This window comes from Theropithecus gelada, chromosome 1 (genome assembly GCF_003255815.1).
Source record: "Theropithecus gelada isolate Dixy chromosome 1, Tgel_1.0, whole genome shotgun sequence".
In the NCBI taxonomy this organism is placed as follows: Eukaryota; Metazoa; Chordata; class Mammalia; order Primates; family Cercopithecidae; genus Theropithecus; species Theropithecus gelada.
Window position 1 is genome coordinate 167825574 of NC_037668.1, and position 23481 is coordinate 167849054.

The window sequence follows — 23481 nt, forward strand, 5'->3', positions numbered from 1 at the left end:
ATAAAAGAATGTATGGTAGATTCCACTGGGATTTTGCTTAATAAAGCTATTTATGTTTTAGGTGATGAAAAATCACCTAAGTTTTAAAAGTGTTTGCTTTGGGTCCTTTATTATGGAGTTTTATCCTTATTTGAGGTATCAAAAACCTACCCACTATGTAAGTCAGTATTAAGGTGGCTATTCAACCAAAGTGCACAGACACTAACTCTCCGTGAAGCTTTTTGCCCAAGATCAATCTGCCAGAAGTTAGACTAACCCAGGCAATTGGGAGGTAGAAGCTATGAAAATTTAGTGCCCTGCTCTCAACTAAGAGGTCCACATTTTTCTATTCCACACCAAACAGTAAGTGTGCAGTTGCTCAGACTCAAAGACTGCTTTACATCACGGTAAAGCACAATAGACCTTACAACTCTGCCTCACACGCTTTCTCTTCCCACTCACATAATTAGTACTCCTTTCTCTCTCTCTCTCTTTTTTTTTTTTTTTTTTTTTTTTGGTTTTAAAAAATGTGCCTGTTTCAAATTTGTATTATTTTTTTCAGATGTCTAATTTCAGTTATGTTCTTTCCCTCTCTGGTCTCTTCCTGCATTTCACATACCAGACAAATATTTAAAGGTCTGTAAAACCAGGCGAAGTTCCAAAATACTTCTAAATGAAATTGCCATAGGTGACAGAACAGCAAAAGAAGGCAAGACTGTAGGGCAAAGATTTGAATAAACTGGCTGGAAATGCATTGGAAAATCTATTTAAGCTGCTATAGCTGTGGATGAGGTTTCAATGAGGCATAAACATTCAAGTTACTGACAAAACCAACATGATTTGTGATCACTCAAAATAGTCTACTTGTCATGGTGCATTGCTTTTTTTTTTTTTTTAGTAGTAAGTTGCTCTCTCTTCTTTAAAATTTTTTCTTTTTAGTATTCAGGAAGTGAAAGCATTTAAGAAAACATTCAAAATTCTGAGAATACATGTAAGTGAAATATTTAATGTCTGTCATTCATAAAACTTACATCATTTACATAGGGTTCATTTGTATATAATAAAAATTTCATCATAATGAAAAATTTTCTGGAAATTATATGTTAGTTTGTTTAACATATGCTTTGGATATACAGCTAAATAGGAATAGCTAAAAATTTATTCTTCAAATATTCCCTTTAACAATTAAAAAAACCTCATTCCTAAATATTTGTCTGTCTTTCCATTTGCTTTTTTGTTTGTAATAATCATATGTAACTTGAACTATGCAAAGATTGGATCTTTTTATAGTTCAGAATATATTTGTATACTTCAATAAATTTGTTCATTGCATAGCAAACATGTAAACTCACATAGGATCTATAAATTTTACCCTAGTAATCTAAAAAAGTTGCTGAAATTTTACACAATAGTTTATTCTAAGATTTATTTTGTTGTAATTTGGGTTCACTTTATTTTTTATTTGTAATACATGTGGCAATTGAATACAACAAATGAAAATAAGTCATGAAAAGGTAAAAACCAAGTAATTTTATCCTAGATTACCAGAATTTAATCTCATTATGCTGTTTGTATTTTTTCATTAGTATAACAAGTTGTAAATGTACTGTGCTGCCTCTTTAAGGGTTCAAAATTAATTTCAACAGCGTGTGTTTAACATAAAGTTAACTATGTTTGCATCAAATAAATGTTTATTAATGAAAGCTATTTATCATACAAGAAACAGCAAAGATAAGTCATCATACAGAGGTGTACACTAGAGGTGACATATGTAAAAGTGCATGCAGAGATTTCTGTTTAAAAAGGAAGTAATAAACAATAATACTAAAATTACTGGGGTTTGATCCCTATACTCTTAAATGGGTGATAGCTTTTCTTTGAATTTACAGTTGGAAAATGCCATTAACAGGACTAATACACATTAGCAAGCAGGTGAAATGAACGTTTTGGACTTTATTTTACAACTATTTGTGCTTGACAAATGTGTGAAATTTTTTTCAATAATAATTTTTTTCAAATATGGGGTGGGCATATTACTGCCAGGTTGCTCTGGTTTTGTACATGGTTTATCTAATTTTGTTTAAACCACATAATGTCAGGCCTTCAGTTGTGTTAGACACCATAAAGAACACAAGTTTTGTTAACATTCAGTAAATGACATTTAAGTCTCTCTCTCTCTCTCTCTCTCTTTTTTTTTTTTTTTGGCTCAATAAATTTTTTAATGTATGATTATCATAACCTAATAGTGTCTTTGTCTTCACTGCAGTGGATTTCCGATCAAACTTTTCCCCTTCTTTTAATACTTTAGGGAATTTTCAAACGTCGGGATGTTTGGCTGTAATGCCCCAAGATTTGTTCTCCCTGAAAAAAATCATAGTGACAATTTATTAACTACAGAGCAACTTGGCTTTTAGGGGTCTGCAATTTCTATTTAGATTTACAAATATCCATTTGTGCTCAATAGACCTAACATGAAATCTTAATCATATTTAAGGTTTCTTTCCATGCAATTACTTTATATGCTAGTTAGCCTTTTTATTCTAAAAATTGGACTGAGTCAAATCAATGGGGCATTACTTTTGTTATAAGCAAATATATTCAAAGGTATTTCTAGGTTGAATTACATTGCATGTGCAACAATGTGTAACATTTCATATGAATCAGAAGTTTGGAAATCTAAAAACTATTTGTATGTTTAAATATTTCTAAAAATTTTGTATTACCATTTGAATAGCTTTTATATAGATGCTGGAACACACTAGTACGGTTAAAACTTAAATAAAACTGATGGGAAAGAAAACTCCTTAGATTCAAAATGGTTTATTCACACAAATTTAATAGGATATATCACAATTGTTTGGTCCATAAATATTTAGGGGAAATAGTTTCTATACAATGCATTTATCAATAAACAAAGAAACATGGACAATTTTGCTAGACCACTTACTGTACTATAAACACGAAGCTCAATATATAAGATTATTGAATTTATCAACTATATTTGAAAGAGTGCACAACTGCTTTCTATGACATGTTTGTCCCCTCTAACAGGATACACCATAAAAAGAGTTTCAGAAATAAGAGGTAAAACAGTACAAAACTAGTGAGGTGTCAAAAGGGCTTAAAACAGTTAATTTAACAAACAACACATATATCCTGATTTTTCACAAACTTACTTCCAAGTTATATCATAAGGCACATAGGAGAACTGAGTTATAATTAGTCTACTTAATAAAGTAGATCTGTAGTACCATATATTGTTCTGTCAAAGAACAAAATTTATAAGTGTCAATATTTTACCTGTAAAAGTGTATTAATAAGATCTCAGCCTTACCAAGGTTGTTTGGTCTGGTTAGTGGTAAATGCCCAAAATGTAATAGAAATATGAAAAGTCAAGATTTAAGCTCCATATAAGATGATAACCATACTTGCTAAATATATAATGGCAATCACACCTTTCTTCTGTTACAGTGTTAACTTATCTTCCATCATCTTTTTTTAAAAAATAAGCTACTTTCTGTGCTAATTTTCTAAAGACCCTGAGCAAAAGTTACAATAATGCACTTTAATGTGGGCAGTGAACTGTCAATATGTAACCACACATTTATACAGCCAGAAGGACACCTTTAACATCTATTAAATAGCCACTTCGACCACCAAAGGAGATTTAAGGGGTCCAAAAAGTGGAGAATATGTGCAAAGTTATTCTTAACAATCCACTAAAGCAAGACATATATCTTGACTTCTTTTTTATTTTTTTTAGGAAATCCACAATCTAATTGGTATTTAACTACAACAGAAGCGTAATAGATGAACATTCACCACTGCCCAGACCATTAAGATTTTAGCTTAAATTAAAAGGAAAAAAAAATACTACTGTAAACTAGGAAATATATTCAGATCAGCATCCACAAGGCTTCTGAGTTTATCTACTTTAAGACTAATAACTTCAAATCTCTACTATCAGAAAAATTATTTTCAATACATAAGTCAACCTATGTCAAAATAAAATAAAACAAAACAAAACCGATTGTTGGTATAAGTCTACCAGGCTGGGTATTTTAAACATTATTCATATAGAATGCCAGATACAATATCATGGTACAGCTGAAGCCAATTAATAGAGCTATTAATTAAATTATACTGATTTTTTTACTTCTTAAAACATTATATTTTGCTTATTTCCATTTTCCCTGGGAAAAAAAGTAACTTAGAAAGAATGGTTAGCTTTAGGAGGTTAAAATAATGGAATGTCAAAATCTATGCAGAATTTTCATGGATACACAGGGAGCTTAAGTATTTTTCAAATGTTGAAAAACAAATAGTCAAGTAAAAAGTTTTTAGAGATGTACACCCCTAAAAGAAGGAAAAGTCACATTCCTGTAATAGATTTCTCACCTAATTAATCATTACTATTTTAAATGTCTGTAGTTAATGCTTTTATTTCATCATATTCCTCACTTGAATTAGCAGTTCAGCTAAGAAATAGAAACACTAAAAACAAGTTTTCAGTTTTAAGATTTAAAAAATGTAATGTTTTCAAAACTCCATAATCACACATACAATTGCAAGATTTAAAAAGTAACTAATTAATTATCTGGTTCTTTATTAACCTAATCATTGAACTGGGAATATGATTATTTGCCCATAATAATACCACTCTTTTTTTTTTCTTCGAGATTCTGGAAATAAGTAACATACAATTTTAAGAGGCACTTATTAGAATTATTCAAAAACTCTCCTTACCAACTGAAAGACCTAATTAATATTTTTTTTAAAAAAATCCAAATACACTTTGTAGACAAAATATATTCACTTAAAGGAGACAATACTGTAAACTCATTTGCCAAGTGGCTGCAGATGCTACACACCAAGCTGTTATTTTTATTCCCCAAATATCTTGTGGGTTAGAAGAAAAAAAAAGGTCTTGTAAATAATAAAATAATAATAATTAGAATAATAATAAAAAGAAGAGGAAGAATTAAAAAAAAAAAAAAAAAACCAATGTTAGAAAAGGTTCGTTAAGGTAGTTTGTGAGGGGCTTCCGGATTCGTGGCTGTCCATGTTAGAGGTCACGGATGTCACTACAGTGATAGTGGGATTGGTCAGGTCTGTTAAAGTGGTCGCAGTGCCGGGTGGAGTGAGAGCTCCGCTGTCTGCTGAGGGCGGGGCCGGAAGCGACGTGCCATCAGCTTTATCAACACCCCCATTCTCCTGCCGCAAAAGGTTCCTTCTGAATTTGGCTCGTGCGTTTTGGAACCAAACCTGCAAACCAATCCCAATTGATTTCTTTACCGATGTTCATTTTTATATTTCTTTTCTTTCTCTCTTTTTCTTTTTCTTTCTTTCTTTCTTCTTCTTCTTTTTTTTTTTTTTTTTTTTTGATATATGTTTCTCCTTTTAAATATAATTGTTTGTTTTTCTTAGGAGGAAAGGGGCTTTTTTTGCTTTCTTTTAAAACAAAGTTATTCAAGTAACACTACGGATTTATTCTCTCTCAAATGCACTTATTCCACCCTGTAGCATTAACGAGTGCCACTTGGAACAACTGATGCTTAAGCGGATATACCATGAAAATGAATACATGGTGATAAAGAGGGGGAAATACACGATGATTCCTCAACTGTTACAATAACTGTTGAGAAAGGGCAGGGCCATTGAAAGTATGGCAAAGTAAGAATCACTCATATGAAATGGACATTACTGAAACAGACTTCACGCCATTCGTGAGCCCAAAACACGGTGTATATTCTTCACACAGAAAAAACTCCCAGGGTCACAGACCTCAAACAGCCTGAAACTGTTTAGCAGAATTTAAAATGCATGCTATTTGTCACCAAGAAGTGAGAGAAGATCACAGGTGACTTACAGCAACCTATTATAATTTCATTACTTATATGTTCTGACCATGATGAGTTTAGGAAATCAATTGGACAGCAGAACTAACTTTCAGTATTTTGTTTTTAATTATGGTTTGTTAAGGCAGGAAAATACTTGCTCCAATTGGTTGCTGAAACACTAACCATACTTTTGGCTTTTCAGGAGTAGAAAAAGGTTCCACCTGAATTTGGAAGGTGAGTGAGGCTGCCAAAAGTTTGCCGAGTTAACACAGTGCCAACAGGTCCCTCTCAAGTCTGTTCACTGAGCATAATATTAATGGAAATCTATAGAGCCACGGCCTGTGCAAATAACATCACTCGCATTTGCACAGCAGTGAGTCAAGCTGTGCTGCCTTTGGAGGGCCCATCTCCACATACGTAGAGAGAATGTGGCTGTATTTAAAAAGACACTGGGTCTCTGTTTGGGAACCCTCCAAGAAGCCCCTGCAAAATCTCAGAACATCCTCTAGGGAAATAGCTAAGATAAACTAGTAAGAAGCAATACAGGAAATAGCTGCATCACTCCAACCAGGGAAGAGCACTATTTTTACTGGCAAGGGGAAGGGAAATGTATGCACAGTCAATGATGCACGTGTCTTACCTGCAAAACTCTTTTGGTCAGGCCTGTTTTCTGGGCAAGCTGCTTGAGGTCCTTGGCATCCGGATTGTGGTTGATGGCAAAGTAGGATTTCATGGTCCGGAGCTGGTGATGCTTGAAAGAGGTTCGCATGCGCTTGGTCTTCTGTGAGGGTGGATAAGGCTGCTGGTCCCGGTCCAAGTGGTCTGCCTCATTCTCATTACAACCTGTTGCAGTAACAGTGAACAAACAACTGCTCAGTGGAAATTCTTGCATTAGCTGACATGATGGCAGGCTGTAGGACACTGCTATGGTAATAAAGCAGCAGTGAAAAATGCTGTCAACCCAATTATGAGTAGTATCTAGACAAAAAGAAAGAAGATCATTGCTAAAGTAAGCTGAACTTGTCTGTTAATGCAGATACAACCAAAGTTTATGCAACAGAAAAATACTGGTTAAATCCTGTCTTTTGCTTAATGGTTGCTAGAAGAATTTGAGAATATGAACAAACCCTAAGTAGTAAAGTGGGAGTGAGAGAGACCTACGAGAGTGAAAAGAAGAAACCCTTTTCTAATATAGTTATTTGTACCAGCTTCCCATTGCCTGCACTCACAGTGTTTTAAGACTCTACCTTTTGTCTGTATTTCTGGAATGAGACACACTGTCTGAAGGTACTGCTTCTTGTCATGAGACGTAGAGAAACAAGTATTACCACTCTCTCAAGTCTGAAAGTTTCTGAGAGCCCGCCAACTAAGGAAGCATCTAGGTCAGTTCTAATGGTTAGCCTTTTCTCATATTCCTAGAACTCTCTCAGTCAGGAAAAAGTTAGAAAAGGCTGAAAAAGGAGGAGAAGTTAGAAATTTAAAATTTGTGAATTTCTTACGTAAACATAAGAATATTATTTGTTTCAGCTTTTAGCTATGACTGGTTAACGTGGAGCTATACCAGAAAGAAAATATTTTTCCCCTGGAGTGATTTTAATAAATATTTCTGAAAGAGAATGAGCCCAGACTTCCCTTCACACGGTTCATGCCTGAAGCGCTCCCCACAGCTCACAGTTGAGAGACACTGATGGTGCTTATTTCTAGGCTCAGATCTTAGTCCCTTTTGCTCCAGATGTGTGTGAGTGGGATGTGAGCTGTGCCCCTGGCTGGCCTGGCAGAGAGAGGGCGGCATTTTCTCTCCCCTTACAAAGACTTTCTTAGCACCAAGGGCAAAACAACCCAGTCTTTGAAACCAGCCAGAAAGTCATTATCCCCAGGATGTAAAGCTGCACATTTAAAGGGTCATTTCCAAGAATCTACTGGCTCTGCATAGGAAATACAATTGTAAAATGAAAACATTTTGTGAAATATTTACACAACCAACTTCAGCCAACTTCACACATTAAAGTGCATGGCAATTTTTTTTCTTTAAATTCTTCCTTCAGATAGTTATATAAATTTAGATCTAATCATCCTGCCTTGTACTGCTTTATAATAGAAAATCTAAAACCAACCTGATCATGTCATTCCAGGGAGAAAGAAACCTGAATCTTAAAAAAGGGAGGCATCCCTTAATATTAGCTCTTCCAATCTGCTTAATAAAATGTTATCTGCCTGGTAGGCTCTGTTTATAATAACTTTTTAAAAACTATTCAGCAAATCAGCATATTTACAGAAATACAGAAGTTTTGTAGTCATCAACCAAGAAGTCAGACACATATAAAACTCACTTAATAAGAAATTCCTCCTAATGTGATAAGACTAGATACAAACAAATGTCTAGTAAGTAGGAAGACACACTTGGCAAAAGAACAGGTGAGTCCATTGAGGGAAATGACTCTACCATATTCACCTTTGGACTGATTCCCTGAGTCAAATACAGGGGCAGGAGCTCAAGAAGCATTCAATCAAGACGTTGGGCCCTTTGTTCATCAGTAAATTACAAGTGGGTATTAATGCAAAATTAAATCAACTTGAAGTAGAATCCAAGTCAGATATACACATTTGAATGTAAAACATAGGCTTATTAAACTCCACCAGAAAGGGTACCATATGTCCAGAGATAACAGAAAGAGTATGCATTACATTTTATCCCATTTTGGCCCAGTGGGGATATGTCAAGTTCAAATATTCGACAGAATTGCAGTTTCATATCCTCAAATGGATGAAACAGCATCTCTATGACCTACTATCAAACTATACTTATCTCCAGTAAACTGAGCCATATTTCATAACCAGATTATAAATATACCCACAAAAAAATAGTCAAAGAGGCACACGTTAGTCATCGGAGGGTTCTTCAAGTAAGATTTCTTTCCTATCATATGTAACATGTAACCTTTCCTGAACAACACATCAAATTGAATTTTACACTTGGGACAGAAGACTTGGTGTTTAAATAATGCCCTTGGCCATCTTTCCCCCACTCCACACCAGGGTAATATATAGAAATGAATATGATTCCCAACATGACTATATAATCATTAGTTCCTAAAATGAAATTTAGGAAAAATAATTATAGTAAGATTTGATGAAATTTCTTCCCTGAAAACACATTCTATATCCATTATTGCTGATTAAAAACTCAGCAGAGCCTTTTAATGTGTTTTAAATACAGTTATAGGCCCCATTTCCACACAAAATACATAATCCAATGTGTAAGGAGATAGCTTGTTGGGTCTTTATTAAACAGATATTACTATATATGATTTTCCTGTGACGCATTATCTCATATTATGCAACTTAATCGAGAAACCTATTTCTTCTACAGAGTAACAGTGCATTATCTGATATTATTTATGTTTAACTACACATGCATTATATAACTTGCAAATGACTGTTTCTCCAAGGCCTGTTTCTATAGCTGTAGGGGATTTCCCCACTCCCCGAATTATGAGATGAAATGATAACTCTTAAAACTGTCTTAAATATCTACCTGTAAGTTCACATATAGTATTACAAAGTTAATGAGAAGATCTAAGTATTTTATTTCCAGTCACTTACGTGATGGTCACCCATCCTAAAGTGAGTGTCTGCTGTGAAGGTATGTAACCTTCTGAGAATTAACTGATCCCTGGAAGACCACTAGGGGTCAGTGCCAGGCTAATTTAACCACCAGGAACCTTAAAAGTTTGGATAGGAAGAAAGGACTTAAGGAAAGGATATTTTGAGAAGTGGCCAAAGTTTAATCTCTCAATTAATGTTTAAATTACACAAATAAGAGCTCCCTATCCTAAACTAAATCTTCTTCTCATCCCTAGAGGGCTTTATTTCAAGTTACCATTTCAGGTAAACTTTCCATGTCTCTTTCTAAAATATTTGCCTGATTAATTTGCACAGAGGTATAAACGAAACTAGGGACTTTCTCATTAAAAGGCATTTGCCCTATGTCAAGCACTAGCTGGCCTTTGCCAAGTTTCACATCTTCTCTGAGATTCCTTGAATCACAAACATGTTTTCTGCACATTTTGAAAACATATTATTATGTAAATTATACTTAGTTTAGTATCAGTCTTACCCTTTATGAGACTTGTTTACATTTAATGTTTACATTTAATGAGAGATGGCAAGATAAAATCCAAAGAAGGCTAAAACAATGAGTTAAAACTGGATTTATTTTATTTTTTTACATTTTAACACGTGTTTAATTTGCTGAAGGGTTTCTTTCCCTAGTTTTGTAACAAAGTGGCATCAGATTCACAAGCATTGTTTTAAATGATGGTCTGATTTCTGGTCAGGAATCTTCAAACCAATTCCCATAGATAATTTTAACCTAATCTTTAACATATATAATATTTACTAGTATCTCTGGGAAAAGTCCAGAAAGGATGGAGTAGATGTTAACTAACAGGCATCCAGTTTATAGTGATGCAAGGTACAAACTCTTCGGGCTAAGGGGGCCTCAGCAATTTTTCCCTCCTTTGGGAGCAAGACAAAAGTGACCTTCTCCACAACAACTTGTAGCAGCATTAATTTGCAAACTAAAGACCTAAGGGGCTCCAAAGGATTCTTTTATTCTTCCTAAAAATAAATTTGTACACTCTAGTTATTTTCAGAGAAGTAAAATAATCTAAATGCTACTGTTCTTAAAGTTCCTTGGATCTAACATGAAGTAAGATCCAAGGCAAAATCAAATTTAGCTAATTAGATTAAATAAAGAATAAAAAAGTCAGGCTTGCCTACTGTTTGGCTAGAAATCTTCACCCTTCTGGACTTTATCTGGGCTGAGAGATCCCTTCTTTCCAAAAAAATCTCGCTAGTTGTGTATGAGTGGCACTCTCTCGCTCTCTCTCTCTCTCTCTTTCTTTCCCCCTCTCATTAGGGCATTAGGGCCTTGGTGAGTGGCTTGAGATTCCAATGTCATCTTCTATTAATAAAGAACAATTAGTGCCCTGCCTGCCCTGCCCTGGGGACCACGCATCAAAGAAGATGAAGTAAGCATGCTGGGCAAAGTGGCCCCTAACCAAATCTCCCGCCCCAGCACAGCAGGGGCCAGTGTGAGGACACGGCCACTACTGAGGGTTGCCAAAACCTGGGGCTTCTTCACCCGCTGCCCTCATACAGATTGACCGACCCTGGTGAGATTTGCAGTGAGCCGGCAGGTCCTTTTCTTTTCATCCGGCAACCCTGGTATGAACCCCCTAGGGACAAGTGCTGCCGCACAGTGTTCCCCATTGCTCCCCATTGCTCCCCATTCTCCCTGCAAGGCCACCTGCTGTGCTTGCCCATAAAGGATTCTTCTCTTCTGTTAGATCAGGCGGTAGAGAACCCCAGGAGAGAGCCTAACAGAGGTCTGAGAGAGCAACCACTCATCCTGTGTGGGTTCTCCTGAAAACTCTAAACTCAGAGCAGGACCCTTAGCTCCACATTCACACTGGCTGTGTGATCTTGGGCAAATCACTTAACTGGCTGGACACTGTTCTTTACCTTGACTAGCAATATCAGGCACCATACCAGGCTCTGCGAACTGGAAAAGAAAAACAGGCAAAATCCTGTGCTCTGGGGTGCCCATGCGTGGATCTGGGGGCATTCGGAGTAATAGAGTGGGGTTGCCATAATAAGGTCCTCAACGTTCCTTCCAACAGAATGGTCTCCCCTGTCCTGAGCATCAGTCTGCTGAGATTCTCAGCCAGATCTGGGCCAGGGCACTGAAAGCCAAAGCAGTTAAGTTCCTTAGGCTCCCCAAAAGTTAGCCAGGCCTTTCTAATACCTCTTTTTTCCAGTGATTGGGACTCACAAAAAGAGCTTCTGTTCTGCTCAGAGTTAGAGTATCATCTGCAGAGTGGATCACCATCCTCACCTGGAGGAGGGGAAATGGGGGCCCACTATCAACAATGGGAAACTGATGCATGTGAGATTGACACATGATAGGCGTGTCCCCCAAAGCAAGGAAGAATGTGTTCTTGACTTGTTGCCTGTGGGTTGTTTTTAATGAAGAAAGTGATTGAGTATAGATGAATGGTCTGAGATACCGTTAAGCTTCCTCAGGGGGCCCGATCTGAAGGTTCTTTCAGTTGGCCAGGGGTCTGGATGTCTGGATGGTCTATCACACAGGGAATGAGACGGCTGGATGAATATCCTGACTTAGGAAAGACACAGGCTAGCTCAGCTGTGGAGAGTGATTCCCACCCCTACAACTGCTTTTTGCCAAGATCAGGGATTAGGTTTTTCAACACTCTTGCCAACCATGTTCCTGATTAACTTTGGGCTGGTGACCACAGCCTCTGACCCCTCTAGACAGACTGGGGTTGGGCTCTGAAGACTTTTTTTTTTTCTTCAGTATTTAGGAAACCTCCTCCAGGATCTATAATTTGGCCTCCACAAAGAAATTGCCCTGGGGCTGTTTTGCTCCAACTGAGAGCCAGAAACTAATGGGCTCATTAACTAACAGGCAACAACGATTTGGCTCTGCCTGTTTGCGGGAAATCACTACAGCCCCATAGTTATGGATGTATTTTTTGCCACAACCTAAATAAAGTGTTGCCTCTCCCTCCCCTCCCTCCTCCTCCTCCTCCCTCTCTCCCTTCCTTCAGAGTGACGGGGTTGTGGTGAGAACAGAGGCATCGGGCAAAACACTCTTGCAGCAAGACTTTGGACGGGGAAGGAGCTCTATGAAATTTCCTCAGGGAGGCCGGGGCTGCGCCGGGGGTGAGGATAGGGGGCACACCTGAGTTGTAATTGACGATGTCTACTCCCAGCGCTGGGCTCTTCCGCTTCCGGGGCCGCCCCTTCTGCACGGTGCCCGTACCATTGAAGTAAGGCAGGGCCAGGCCGCCGCTCTTGGCCGCCAGCTCCGTGTAGCTCAGCTGCGGTGGATACTCTCCTTGCAAGAGGGTCTCGAAGTGGGCGCGGCAGTACACCAGGCTGTCCTTCATGCCGAAATGGTCGCCCGTGGTCAGAGTCTTGTTGCAAGTGGAGCAGGTGAAGCAGCTCAGGTGGTAGACTGAGTCTCGGGCGCGCATGACCATCTCCGAGGCGGAAATGCCAAGGTGGCAGCGGGCACATCTCTGCACAGAGAACCTTCTGGAAGGAAACAGTGGAGTCAGGGTGCTAGTTGAAGCAAGGCAAAGCCATCTCCCACCCGCGACACCTGGGCTTGGTCTGCAGTGGCCTCAGACTGGGACCTGGGAGGGTTCCAGGAGGACAGGACAGTGGGCATTAATTTTATTTGCCCATCGACCTTTTCTGATAAACCAAGACAAAGGATCCTTACATTAAAGTCAGAAGAATCGGGCAACTAAGTCTTAGTTTTCTTCTCTGTAAAGTGAACATTAAAACAAATTTTTTAAAAAATTTTAAAAAGCAAACCACTAGTTAGAACGATCTAACAGTACTAGAATATTAAATTGCCATGCCAAGTAAAAACAGTTAATCAATTACAAAATATTCTATGAATGAAGGAAGATATAATTATTCCTGGATGTGCGAGTGTGCGGGAAAACATGCCGACACAGTCCTGGAAAATGACGATTTTGTAGAGGAAAGGTTATTATTTTTTTAACCATTTATCTTGTTTGGGCTGAGAGCGGAGCTAGGTCATCTGCACATAGTTCTGTCTTTCCCAATCCAGAAATATAACTGAGAAGAATCAATAAAGACGCCTGCTGCTGACTTTTCTCTCCAATCTGGCGGACATGGTTGTAACTAGCGATAAAAGGAACTCGGAACCGAGTGGCTTGGGTTTTGGCAATGGCATTTATTCCTTTTCATAGTCATTTACAGAGTCTCCTGCCACCTGCGAAAACCTAACACTCTGTTGCTGCTGCCCGAGCCACTAGTTCAGTTTCAAGGCGCAGAACTTGCCCAATTCGTAGCAAGCGGAAAACAAAAACCCAGTCAAGTCTCAGTCGACGGAGACCACGTCCATTTACTCTTCCCCAGATTTCCCCAAGTTCCTCCAGCCAAGCTGAGAAGTGATGGGAGCGCGTGATATTCGCTGATAAAGCTCTAGACCTTGAATGTCCCTCCCACCCACCCTCACCGTCGGTCAGGGAGATTGCAGCTTGAAGGCATATGCAGTGGGTTTCCCTGGTCTCCGAAATGAAAACCGCACCCAGAATGGGGCAAAAGGTGGGAGACGGAGAGGGGATTCTGGGCTCAGGCAGATAACCCCGCCAGGTGTACTTGGGCGGGCGTAAGAAGTGGGGGTGTAGGGGAGTACCTGTAGTAATCCTCCTTGCAGTAAATGCTACCGTCCTTGGCAAAGCAGGTGAGCTCGGACTCGAGGGCCAGCTTACATTCACAGCACTTCAGGCATCTCAGATGCCACTGTTTGTCCACAGCCAGCAGGTAGTACCTGTCCGAGATCTTGCCCCCGCAGCCGGCGCACAGGGCGGGCTTCTCCGGGCTAAGCGGGGGCATGCCCTGCAAAGAAAGCACACCGCAAGGCTGAGGAGGGCGCGCGGTGTCGCCGCACGACGCGGGGTTCTCCCCCAGGAAGACAGAGCCCAGGGCGTGCAGGGAGCGCGGCAGGGGCCAGGGTCCACTGCACAAATGCAAAAGTCGGGGAAAACATTTGTGATTTCTCTCTTTGCGTCTCGCTCGCTTTCTTCCGTATCCGCCTAAACCGGCATTCGCGTCCTCCCGGGACTATTAGCCTAAAGACATTCCGGCCATCAGAAGCCTCGCTTAAAAAGGACTGGGAGAATATTGACTATAGTTTGGGGGTCGTTTCCGAATTCAAATAAATACAAGCTAAAAATTGTGGCTTTCGACGCACACAAAATAAAACAACGGAAATGATTGGGGAGTGAAATGGAAATTTCAACGAGCACAGGTTATTTTAAACAAAAAATATTACAGTTCGATTTCTCTAAATTCTTATAAGCAGCATTGAAATCAAAAGCAAAGGGGAGATTATTGGACCTGTGCTCATAACTTGGTCGACTTTGTTTTGATTGAGATATATTTGGCAGACCCTGCTGTTCCCTAATTTTCAGGACTATTGGTCCCGTTCCCAATAAGTGTGTAAAGTGGCTGTTCCGAAAGAGGGTCCGTTGTCCAGCCCGCTCTATACAGTCCCCTCTTTCCCTAGCATCAACAGGCGTACAAACAAGACCTTTGTCTTGAAAATCTGTTTAGTGCCCAAGTTGCGCTTCCCTTCTGGGTCCCGCTGACCAGACTGAGGATGCCCCAGTGACCCCACCTTGAGGAGCCCAGCCCCACTGGAAAATTTGGGTTTGGGTTGCTACTATTTGATTTAAACGTGATGACCAGAAAAAGGGAAAAGGAGTTAACCTCCGGACATTTCCCTCACGACTAGCAGAAATGGGTTGAACTTCCCCATGAAATTTCAGTGGGCCTGAAAAAGTAAAGTTTAGCCCTTTACTCTGACCAAGGGCCCTGGCACGGAATGAGTGTTACAAATATAGATACGTTCACCAGTTGGGATACTTGGCCGGACCCAAAACCCGGCTGACAGGGCTAGAGCAGTCTCCTGATTAGTTTGGGCTACAAGTCCTACTGTGGTACCAAAGGATCTACACAGCTATGTTTGGCTGAAATCATTTCCGGAGACTTCTGTAGTTTCCCCCGCTCCAGTTAGTAATCGGGAAAGGGAAGCACTTAGATAAGTAATTGGTTTTCTTTATTAGGAGGACATAACTTTATCATTATGGATAGTAGAAACAGTGGTAGTTGATTAGCTTGTTTAAGGGTTGGTTATAAAGTTCATGCGTTTCGACTGGGTGCCGCGCTCCTCCGTATGTTTTATTTGATTTCCCCCTACACATGACACCCGCCCGGTCCCGGCGCTAAACGTAGTGCTGTCTCGTTAGAGGGTCTGAGTCAGGATGCCAGAAACCCTGAGATTCTCTCAGTTAGGGGTCCCAAGACCTGAGCGTCTAGAGAACTGGAAATGACCCAGTCGCGTCCGAATCTGCTCCAAAGGTCCGGTCATCAGGGCCAGAGACTAAGGCCACCTGGGCTCCCGCTTGGCTCGGACGCCCGGGCAGCGCGCCGTCCTCTTATTGCTTGCGCCCAGCTTACTCTCGGAGCTGCGGATCCTCGCCGGGGAGACTCCCGCCCCGGAATCAAGGGAACCTTGAGGTCTGTAGAAGAGAACGCCGCCTCCCCACTCCACCTCCTCCCAGCTCCTCTCCCTGCTCTTTCGGAATCAGCTGCGACAGAGGATAGCCAGCTAATGAAGACATTTCAATTCAGAAAAACGACGATTCTTAGCCCTGCAGACCTAGGTGGACGGGAGAAAATCCACCCGCCAGCCTCAAGCGGACGTCTCTACGACCCGCCGCCCCCGATCTCCTCCGGCCAGGGAGTCTGCTTGGCTTAACAGAGGGCGCAGGGGTGCCCGGCTACCGCCGCTGCGGAGCCCTTCCTTACCGCGTCGCGGCCGTTGAGCTGGGCGCCTTTGGCCAGACGGGCCTCAGTCTTGGATCTGCGCTCCATCTCCTCCATGATGCCTTGGATGTGGCCTCCGGAGATCCCGTGGAAGAGCATGGCTGGGGGGCGGAAAGGACACGAGTTGTCTTCTGCTCGGCACCCCACTATTTCCATATACACACGCCCGGGGCTTTCAGCTCATCCGAATGAGGGAGGCAAGGGACCCGAGAGGGCTGCGCTGTGGGAGCGCAGAGAGGCTCGGGGATGGAGGGAAAGAGGGAGAGAGAAGAGGAGAAGAAAGAGACAGAGTGGAAATCGGTCTGCTTGGGGGGCCTGGGGGAAGCAAAAAGAAGTGGGAGGAGTGGTGGGGGAAGCCTCAGCGGCTCCCTGAAGGAGATGTGCAGAAAACAAACAATTCGGGTGGAGGAGAAAAGAGGCGTAGAAGGCAAATCTTACTGCTCTGAGAGATCGAGTTACTAATGGGAAACAACTGCAGCGGGGGGAGGAAAACAAAATCTGGTGAAGAAAGAAAATAGTTTTGAACACAAAGAAAGAAAAAGAAGTGCTATTTTCAGCGTTCCCTGACTGCTTGCAAGTTCCCAGTTCCTGTAGGTTGGGTTGGGGACTGCTCCTGCCTGAGCTGTGTCCAATTTGTTAAGAGACTAAAGCCAGCCCATTTTTGATAATTTAGTAGGAGGAGTTCTCTCCCCGGAGCTGCCACGGATTTTTATTCAGACAACAAAGACCTGTCATACTCCTCTCAACCCCCTGGTGATGGGCAAGCAGGACAAACATTACAAAGGGGTGGGGGGATAGAGAGCGGGGAGGCAGGAGGAGGGGGCATTTACCTCCCCACAAAACACACACACACGCGCGCGCGCGCACACACACACACACACATCCAAGAGTTCCCAGCAGTCATGTTTTAAAGGGGAAAAGGAGCTCTTGTCCCCGCCCTGGTGCAGGAGGCCTAGAGCCCGCCTATTTGATCTGAGTTCAAGATCAGACCTTGGCTCAGGACACACAGAATATCAACTTCAAACTTTGGGTTTGCTCCTTGTGGACTTTTTCATCCCCAGCCTGCAGGACTGTCACCAGAAATGCATAAATATTGCGCAGAAATGTAAGCACTTCACTGAAGTGGAGATAATGTTGGCTCCTCTCCTCCCCATCCCATCTTCCTCAATCCACTTTTAAAAGCAGCTGTCTGACAATGCAGGTCTTTGCCTCACCTGCTTGAGGGCTGGAGACCCTACTAGGTACGAGCTTCATCCAAAGTGGAAAGGGCGTTTGGGGCGTCTACATTTCGCAGGGTTACTTTTGGCAAAACAATTTTCTTTGAGAAAAGCAGAGTGTATGGGACAGGGCATGGACTTGTACACATGGGTAGGCAATTGAGCCTTGGCCATAAGGCGGCTTATTCTTTTCCCAGGTTCAGGTTTGAAGGAAGGCTTCCGGAGATTCTAATGTCTCATTTGAAACTTGCCAATATAGGAAGCTCCCGGGAGCTTGGCGCCTGCCCCGCAGGACTGGGCGCTAGCCCCATCGCGTGCTGCTCCCACTACCCTGGCAGGACAGGGGACTTGTAAAACTGGGCGCACCCGCACACTCAGAAGGGTGTGAAAGGGACTCTTTGCCTTGGAGGAGGGGAAGGTGAGAATGGACAAGCAGAATGGCAGACCTGCTCCTCACAAGAGGTGGGATTGTTCTGTCGCCCTCTGTTCCCGGTAGCGGCGGCCCCTCCCCGGCCCCATTAAAAAGTGTCCACAATACTCTTATATTGTCGATTCATTCAAACGGCCACAGGCCCCCTAGGGGTCCGAAGCACAGCGCTGTGGCAGCAACCAGCGTGGCTTTACCCAGGGAGGAGGACGCGCGGGCCGCTCTCTGCTCCTTTCGTGCAGGTCATCAGCCTGCGTTCCCCACTACTTCCCGCCGCCTTTCCCAGGACTGCGGTGCCTGTGTCCTGGCACATCCTAGACACCTCAGAAGAGCCGCCCAGCCGCAGACCCGCTTCCCTCCGCCCGGGGGAGCCCGACAGGGAACTGTGGCCAAAGCTAGAAAGACCACGGGAGAAAATCCAGGGAAAGAGGGAGGAAGGGAGGGAGAGAAGAAAGAAAGAAAAAAGGAAGGGAGAGGATGAGAAGAAGGGAAAGGAAGGAAGGCAGAAATAAAGCGAGGGAGGAAGCGGCCCCTGGTGCAGCAGCCTGACTTCCTGTCCCAAAGCGTTGCCTTCTGAGGCTGCTGGAGTGGCCTCTTCCATGAAACTCAAGACTCTACTGCTTCCCCTCCTTTTTTCTCAGGGTCAAAAATAATGTTATTTGCAGACTGGACGCAGTTTAGGTCCTCCGGGTGCCAGAATGCAGCTCATAAAACACAATTTCACACAAAAATGAAGCCAATCAAGTGAACTAAGCTGGAGACATCCCCCTCCTCCTTACTTTGGCAGCTATACCTGACAGCAGGGCTGCTATTTACTGTAAGTAATGTAATTAGCCCCTTTGGATGGGAATCAATGAGCTTTTCAAACCCACGTGCACACAAGAAGGGCCCTGAGGAGGGGCTGGGGGCAGCAGTCCTTTCAGAGACAGCAGGTCCTCTCACAAAGGGGCAGATTGCCTTCACACAAGTCAGAGGCTAAACTGACTCAGAGCTGGAGGAGGAGAGGGAGAAAGAGGAGGAGGAGTAGTAGGAGGAGGAGTCTCTGAGAAATCCCCTCAGTCAATTCACCCAAGGAAGCTCCAAGCAAAAAGTAAATACAGGACTTCAACTGACTTTGTCTAGTTTCTGTGCTAAACCCTCTCCCAATGCCCAAATGGGGATATTTGAAATTAGTTTTGGTTCTTGTTGCATATTGCCCTTACTCAGCAAAATCAACAACAAAGAACGCAAGAATACCACTGTTTCCTTGCAAGAGATAAAACTTTGGAGACTGCATGCAGGGAAAGTTAAACAACTCCAGGAAAAAGCCAGAACTTTACAGAGTCTCCAGGGAAGCCAAACACAGAGGTTTTGTAAGCCCTCCAATCATCCATTCATTCTTCGATTCCACACGTATTTGTTAATCATCTAGGTACAGGCAAGGCAGAACACCTTCTGCAATCAGTTTCCAAGTTGAATCCTAGCTATTGTTGCTCTTATAAAACTCAGGTTATAAGTTCCTGCATTCAGTGGCATTTGCTACTTCCTGTAAAGAAGCAAACTGCCAGGATTCTTCCTTCGCGGCAAATGCAGGAAGTCTGGAGAAAGCTGGGGGTGGGGTGGGGGTCTGCTGGAGTTTGGGAGGTCCTTGTTAGCTCTGCAGAAATAGGTCCCCATGGGTCCAGACCTGCCTCCTCTCATAGTTCCTAAGGAGGAAGCCCATGAAGAGTGGGAAGGAATGCCCTCAAATTGGGTGTGTGACCCTGGGTTTTCTACTTTTTGTCTTGGAGTCCCCAAGAGAGATTGCCTAAGAGCTCCCCGCTCCTCATTCTCAAAGGACGTTAAGCACTTTAAATAAAGAGAGCATCTTTGTACTCCTTTCACCTCTCCAGCAGAGGGGCTGAGGCCCGGTGGCTGGTGAAAAAAAAAAAAAAAAAAAAAAAAAAAAAAAAAAAATCCCCCTTCTCCCAGCTCTAGTCTGAATGGCCCGCAAGTGTTCTATAAAAATTAGAGTGTTCATTTTTTCAGTTCCTGGGCTGCGCCACTTCCTCACTTGATGGGACAGGTGCATGTGGTTCTCTCTAACCTGCATCGGGGATAGGATCTTAAGTCTCCTCTAAATTCAGAGCTCTACCAGGAATAATGGGGCAGGTCCCTTGACCAGCACTACTCTCCCTCACAATTGAGCACACACAGTCCACTAAGCTTTCTTTCCTTTCTATTCTGACAGCACCCATCCCGCTACTGTTGCCACTTTTAGGAAAGTGGACAGCCAGACTATAGTGGAGCATAGTAGGTGGAACTGAGAGTTCGAGATCTTAGAATCTCTATGAAGGTCAAGAAGACTGCAGCGCCCTTGTCGCAGGCTCAGGTGGGTCTACCTGGGCAAAGAACCTGAGCCCAGTAGAACTCCCCAGGGGAGAGGAAAGGGAAATCAAACCCACAGGACAGTTAGGGTTGAGAGGGAAGAAGTAACCCGACAAACGTGCATCTTTTGAGAGCAAAGGTGACTTAAGGTCTCTTTCTACCTGAATTTTGGAGGCCATGATTCTGTGCCTCTAAGTTTGCCCTTTAAAGAAGGAGGTGTTACCTTTCCTCCAGACCCTGTTAAGCTGGTTAAGGAGCCCCTTTGGTTTGAAAGGCGAGACTCTTAAAACAGTATCCAGCTTCTGGCAGTGTCCTGAGCACCCCAAGGCTCAGTGAAACGTCAGCGTCATCCTGAGGCTCGGAACCATGCGTTCAGTGCCATGCCACCTGTCCCTGGATGCCCGGGCTGCGCTGGATGGAAGGTGAGAGGATGGCCAGGACACGCTGGGGCCTTTCTCCAGATAGTGGAGACTGAAATACTCTATGTGTAAAACTTCCCCCTACACCTAGGTGGGCAGATCTATACTGAGGCTGCTACACGGGCGCACTTCTGATTCAGTTCTACTAGAGGGGCCTCCCTCAAGACAAATGGAAGTGAGCCAAGCAGAGCTGGGACAGGCGGAGTTCGGCTGCCTGGAAAGGGGCACCCGAGGCCACGCTCCAGCTGCACACCTTTGCCAGTCTCTCGCTGGGCGGTAGTCCCCGGCCAAGGCCCTGCCCCTTCGCACGTTCTCTGCCTACCCTCACCCTTTGTGACAAAAAGCCTCTCGCCGACTTTTGCTTCCTTCAAACCTCTATCCTCTATAGCCCCGGGGCTCTTCTCCCCAAAGGGGCGTGCGCCAAGTTTAGAATACAGCGCTTCTGAAATCTGATGCTCTTTTACCTGAGATTTGTTGCGCCGCCTGCCCTCAGCTCCGCAGAAATAAAGGGAGAAGTCCCGCACTGCGTCCGCTGAGATCCGGCGCAGAAACTGCTGCGCTAGGTTAGGACTGAACAACAACAAAAGAATGTGGGTGAAGCCAGTTTCCAGTTAACCCCTACCCGGGTGAGAAACGGTGTCTTCTCGGCCCCCCTTCCATCCCTTCCAAGAAAGAGACATCCCCAGCAGCTCAGGGGAGGGTCGGGAGCGCGTCCCTTGCGCCACTGACTACTGGAGGATCAGTGGAACCAGGACCTCTGCCTGGCGCCCCGGACCCTGATCCTGAGGAAAGTCGAAGACAGTCAAAGAGAAAGGCAAAAAGAGGGAAACGAAGGTTTCAGGAATCCTATCAGGAGACTCTGACAACGAATGTGTTTTTTTGAGCCTACGAAGCGCGGTTTAATTTTTAAGACAAACACTCCTCTTCGTTCCACCCAGCGAAGGCGCACACACACGCACACACACTTACATGACATACGCACTGGCCCAAGGGGCAGAGAACATCGCAAGGAACCTGGCACATAACTCACCTGCCTCTAGAGTGGTACCGTTCAGCATTCTTGGAGGAAAAGGAGTGGATCACGCCGTAATGGTGGTTGCACTGGCAGAGAAAAGCCGCGCGTCAGCCGGGCTGTACGGCCCGGCTTCCCCAAGCACCTCCTCCCATCCGGTGGGGCGCGTCCAAACCGCTCCTCCCGCGGAGACCTCAGGTAGGGACTCGGCTTGGAGCAAAGCCGGACCTTCCTCTGGTAGGCTCCCAAGACGTCCCTGAAACTCCCGGCCGTCCGGGCGCACTCCGAGGGCAGAAAACTGCTCCGACTAAAACATCTCCATCAGGGTCTTACCTTGAGGTCCAGATGTCAGACGTTTCCCCCACTAGAACTCGGTTCTCGGCGAGGAAAGGCGGGAGGCGGCGGCCAGAGGTGCGGGTCAGTCCTCGAGTCTCGCTGAGGGTCCCTCTGTTAATCCAAATAAATAAATAAAGCGTTGGATGAAAATTAATTTCTCCCTTCTCTCTCTCCCCCACCCCGTTGGAGTTGATCTGATTCCCTCACCTCTGACCCTTAGCTCTCTCCACCTGTCTTTTATTTTCTGTTTATGCTTCCAAATCGGGAGGGGGAGGAAGAAGGGGTGGGCAGAGGGCACAGACGCGGGCCGGTGCCCAGAGAAACGCTCTGAGGCTGCGTTCAGCCCTTCCAGCCTCTCAATAATCAGAGGAGGTGTTAATGGAGGACTCGGCGGTAACTCAACCTCATAAAGCCCAGAGCATCTTGAGGCTGGGGCGCAGCAGGGGGGCTGGAGTCCCGCGGCGTGCCCTGGGCTCCCGGCCCCCCAGCCAGCTTTTGCCTCCCTGCAGCTTGTACCTAAAAGATGCTGCCGCCAGCTGGTGCCTGCATAGACGGTGGATGGGCGGTAGCTCCTGCGGGGAAACTAGGCTAAGCCATTGATTGTTCACCCACCGCGTCCCCGCCTTCCCCTCCCGGTCCCTCCTTCACTCTCCGCGCTCCCGGGCTGGGTATCAAGAACCCAACACTCTGGGGAGTATTCTGCGCTCGAAGTCGGTGTTTGCGGCGGGGTCAACAGGAGAGCCGGGGCATCTCTTCCTCCCGGGCCCCGGCTAGGGGATGGGGGTGGTGGTTAACCTTCCGGGAGAAAATCCGCACTTGGACCCGGGCAGGCAAGGGTTCGAGGGGATGCAGCCAGACCTGGGACGGGGTGGAGGCCACATTACCTGGTGTCAGGTTCCCGAGGGGCTGCGTTGCCCGGCGCGCAGTCAGGCAGCGGGAAAGTGGAGGGAGAACCGGGAAGCTGGGCCTTGGGCCAGTTATTTACCCATTCCCCCACCCGGTGCGCCCCTCACAGTCTGAGATGGGGAGGCGGGGGATTACAGCAAGGCTCCCACACGGGTGGGGAGGAGAATATGAGCAGTGAGATTGGCCGCTCCAAGATGCTGGTCCGGGTGATGGTGCCGCCCTGCCTACCCGCCCCTCCTCCACGTGCCACCATAGCTACTCCTTGGCGGTGCGTGGCTTGGGTCCAGGGCGCAGTGGGCGGGGTGGGGGGACCCCCGCTTGCCTCCAAGCCGCTTGCGAAAACCGCGTGGGATTGCGGCTGCACGTGGGGCACGTGGGGGTGGACGCCGCCTCCACGCCTGCCCCACAAGCTTTGCCATACATTTTAGGGTCGGTAAGGAACAGACCAGGAGCTGGGAACCCGAGCTCCCTGGCTTTCTCTTTTCATCCCAAATCCGGGAATGTCGCTCGGAGTACCTCCTACAAGATCTCTCTTCCTACCCAA

The 23481-nt window shown here is 44.4% G+C and overlaps 1 protein-coding gene across 4 annotated transcripts; it reads right to left on the reverse strand.

Annotated features, from left to right (window-relative positions):
• Positions 1-355: 355 nt before the first annotated feature.
• LHX9 (LIM homeobox 9) lies at positions 356-22376 on the reverse strand. 4 transcript variants are annotated; one of them, XM_025403970.1, is made up of 8 exons: positions 22239-22376; positions 22029-22142; positions 21714-21784; positions 16257-16375; positions 14080-14282; positions 12586-12941; positions 6460-6662; positions 4116-5244 (listed from the first exon to the last, which is right to left on the reverse strand). In XM_025403970.1, exons 3-8 carry the CDS (start codon positions 21739-21741, stop codon positions 4987-4989), a joined length of 1167 nt encoding a protein of 388 aa, XP_025259755.1. In that variant the 5' UTR covers positions 21742-21784; positions 22029-22142; positions 22239-22376; the 3' UTR covers positions 4116-4986. The 4 variants fall into 4 exon arrangements, with proteins under 4 accessions (XP_025259762.1, XP_025259755.1, XP_025259753.1 ...); XM_025403965.1 differs by lacking the exons at positions 21714-21784; positions 22029-22142; positions 22239-22376 and adding an exon at positions 11320-11323 and having other exon boundaries at positions 4122-5244; positions 12584-12941; positions 16257-16855; XM_025403977.1 differs by lacking the exons at positions 4116-5244; positions 21714-21784; positions 22029-22142; positions 22239-22376 and adding an exon at positions 356-2340 and having other exon boundaries at positions 16257-16855.
• Between the last annotated feature and the right edge of the window lie 1105 nt (positions 22377-23481).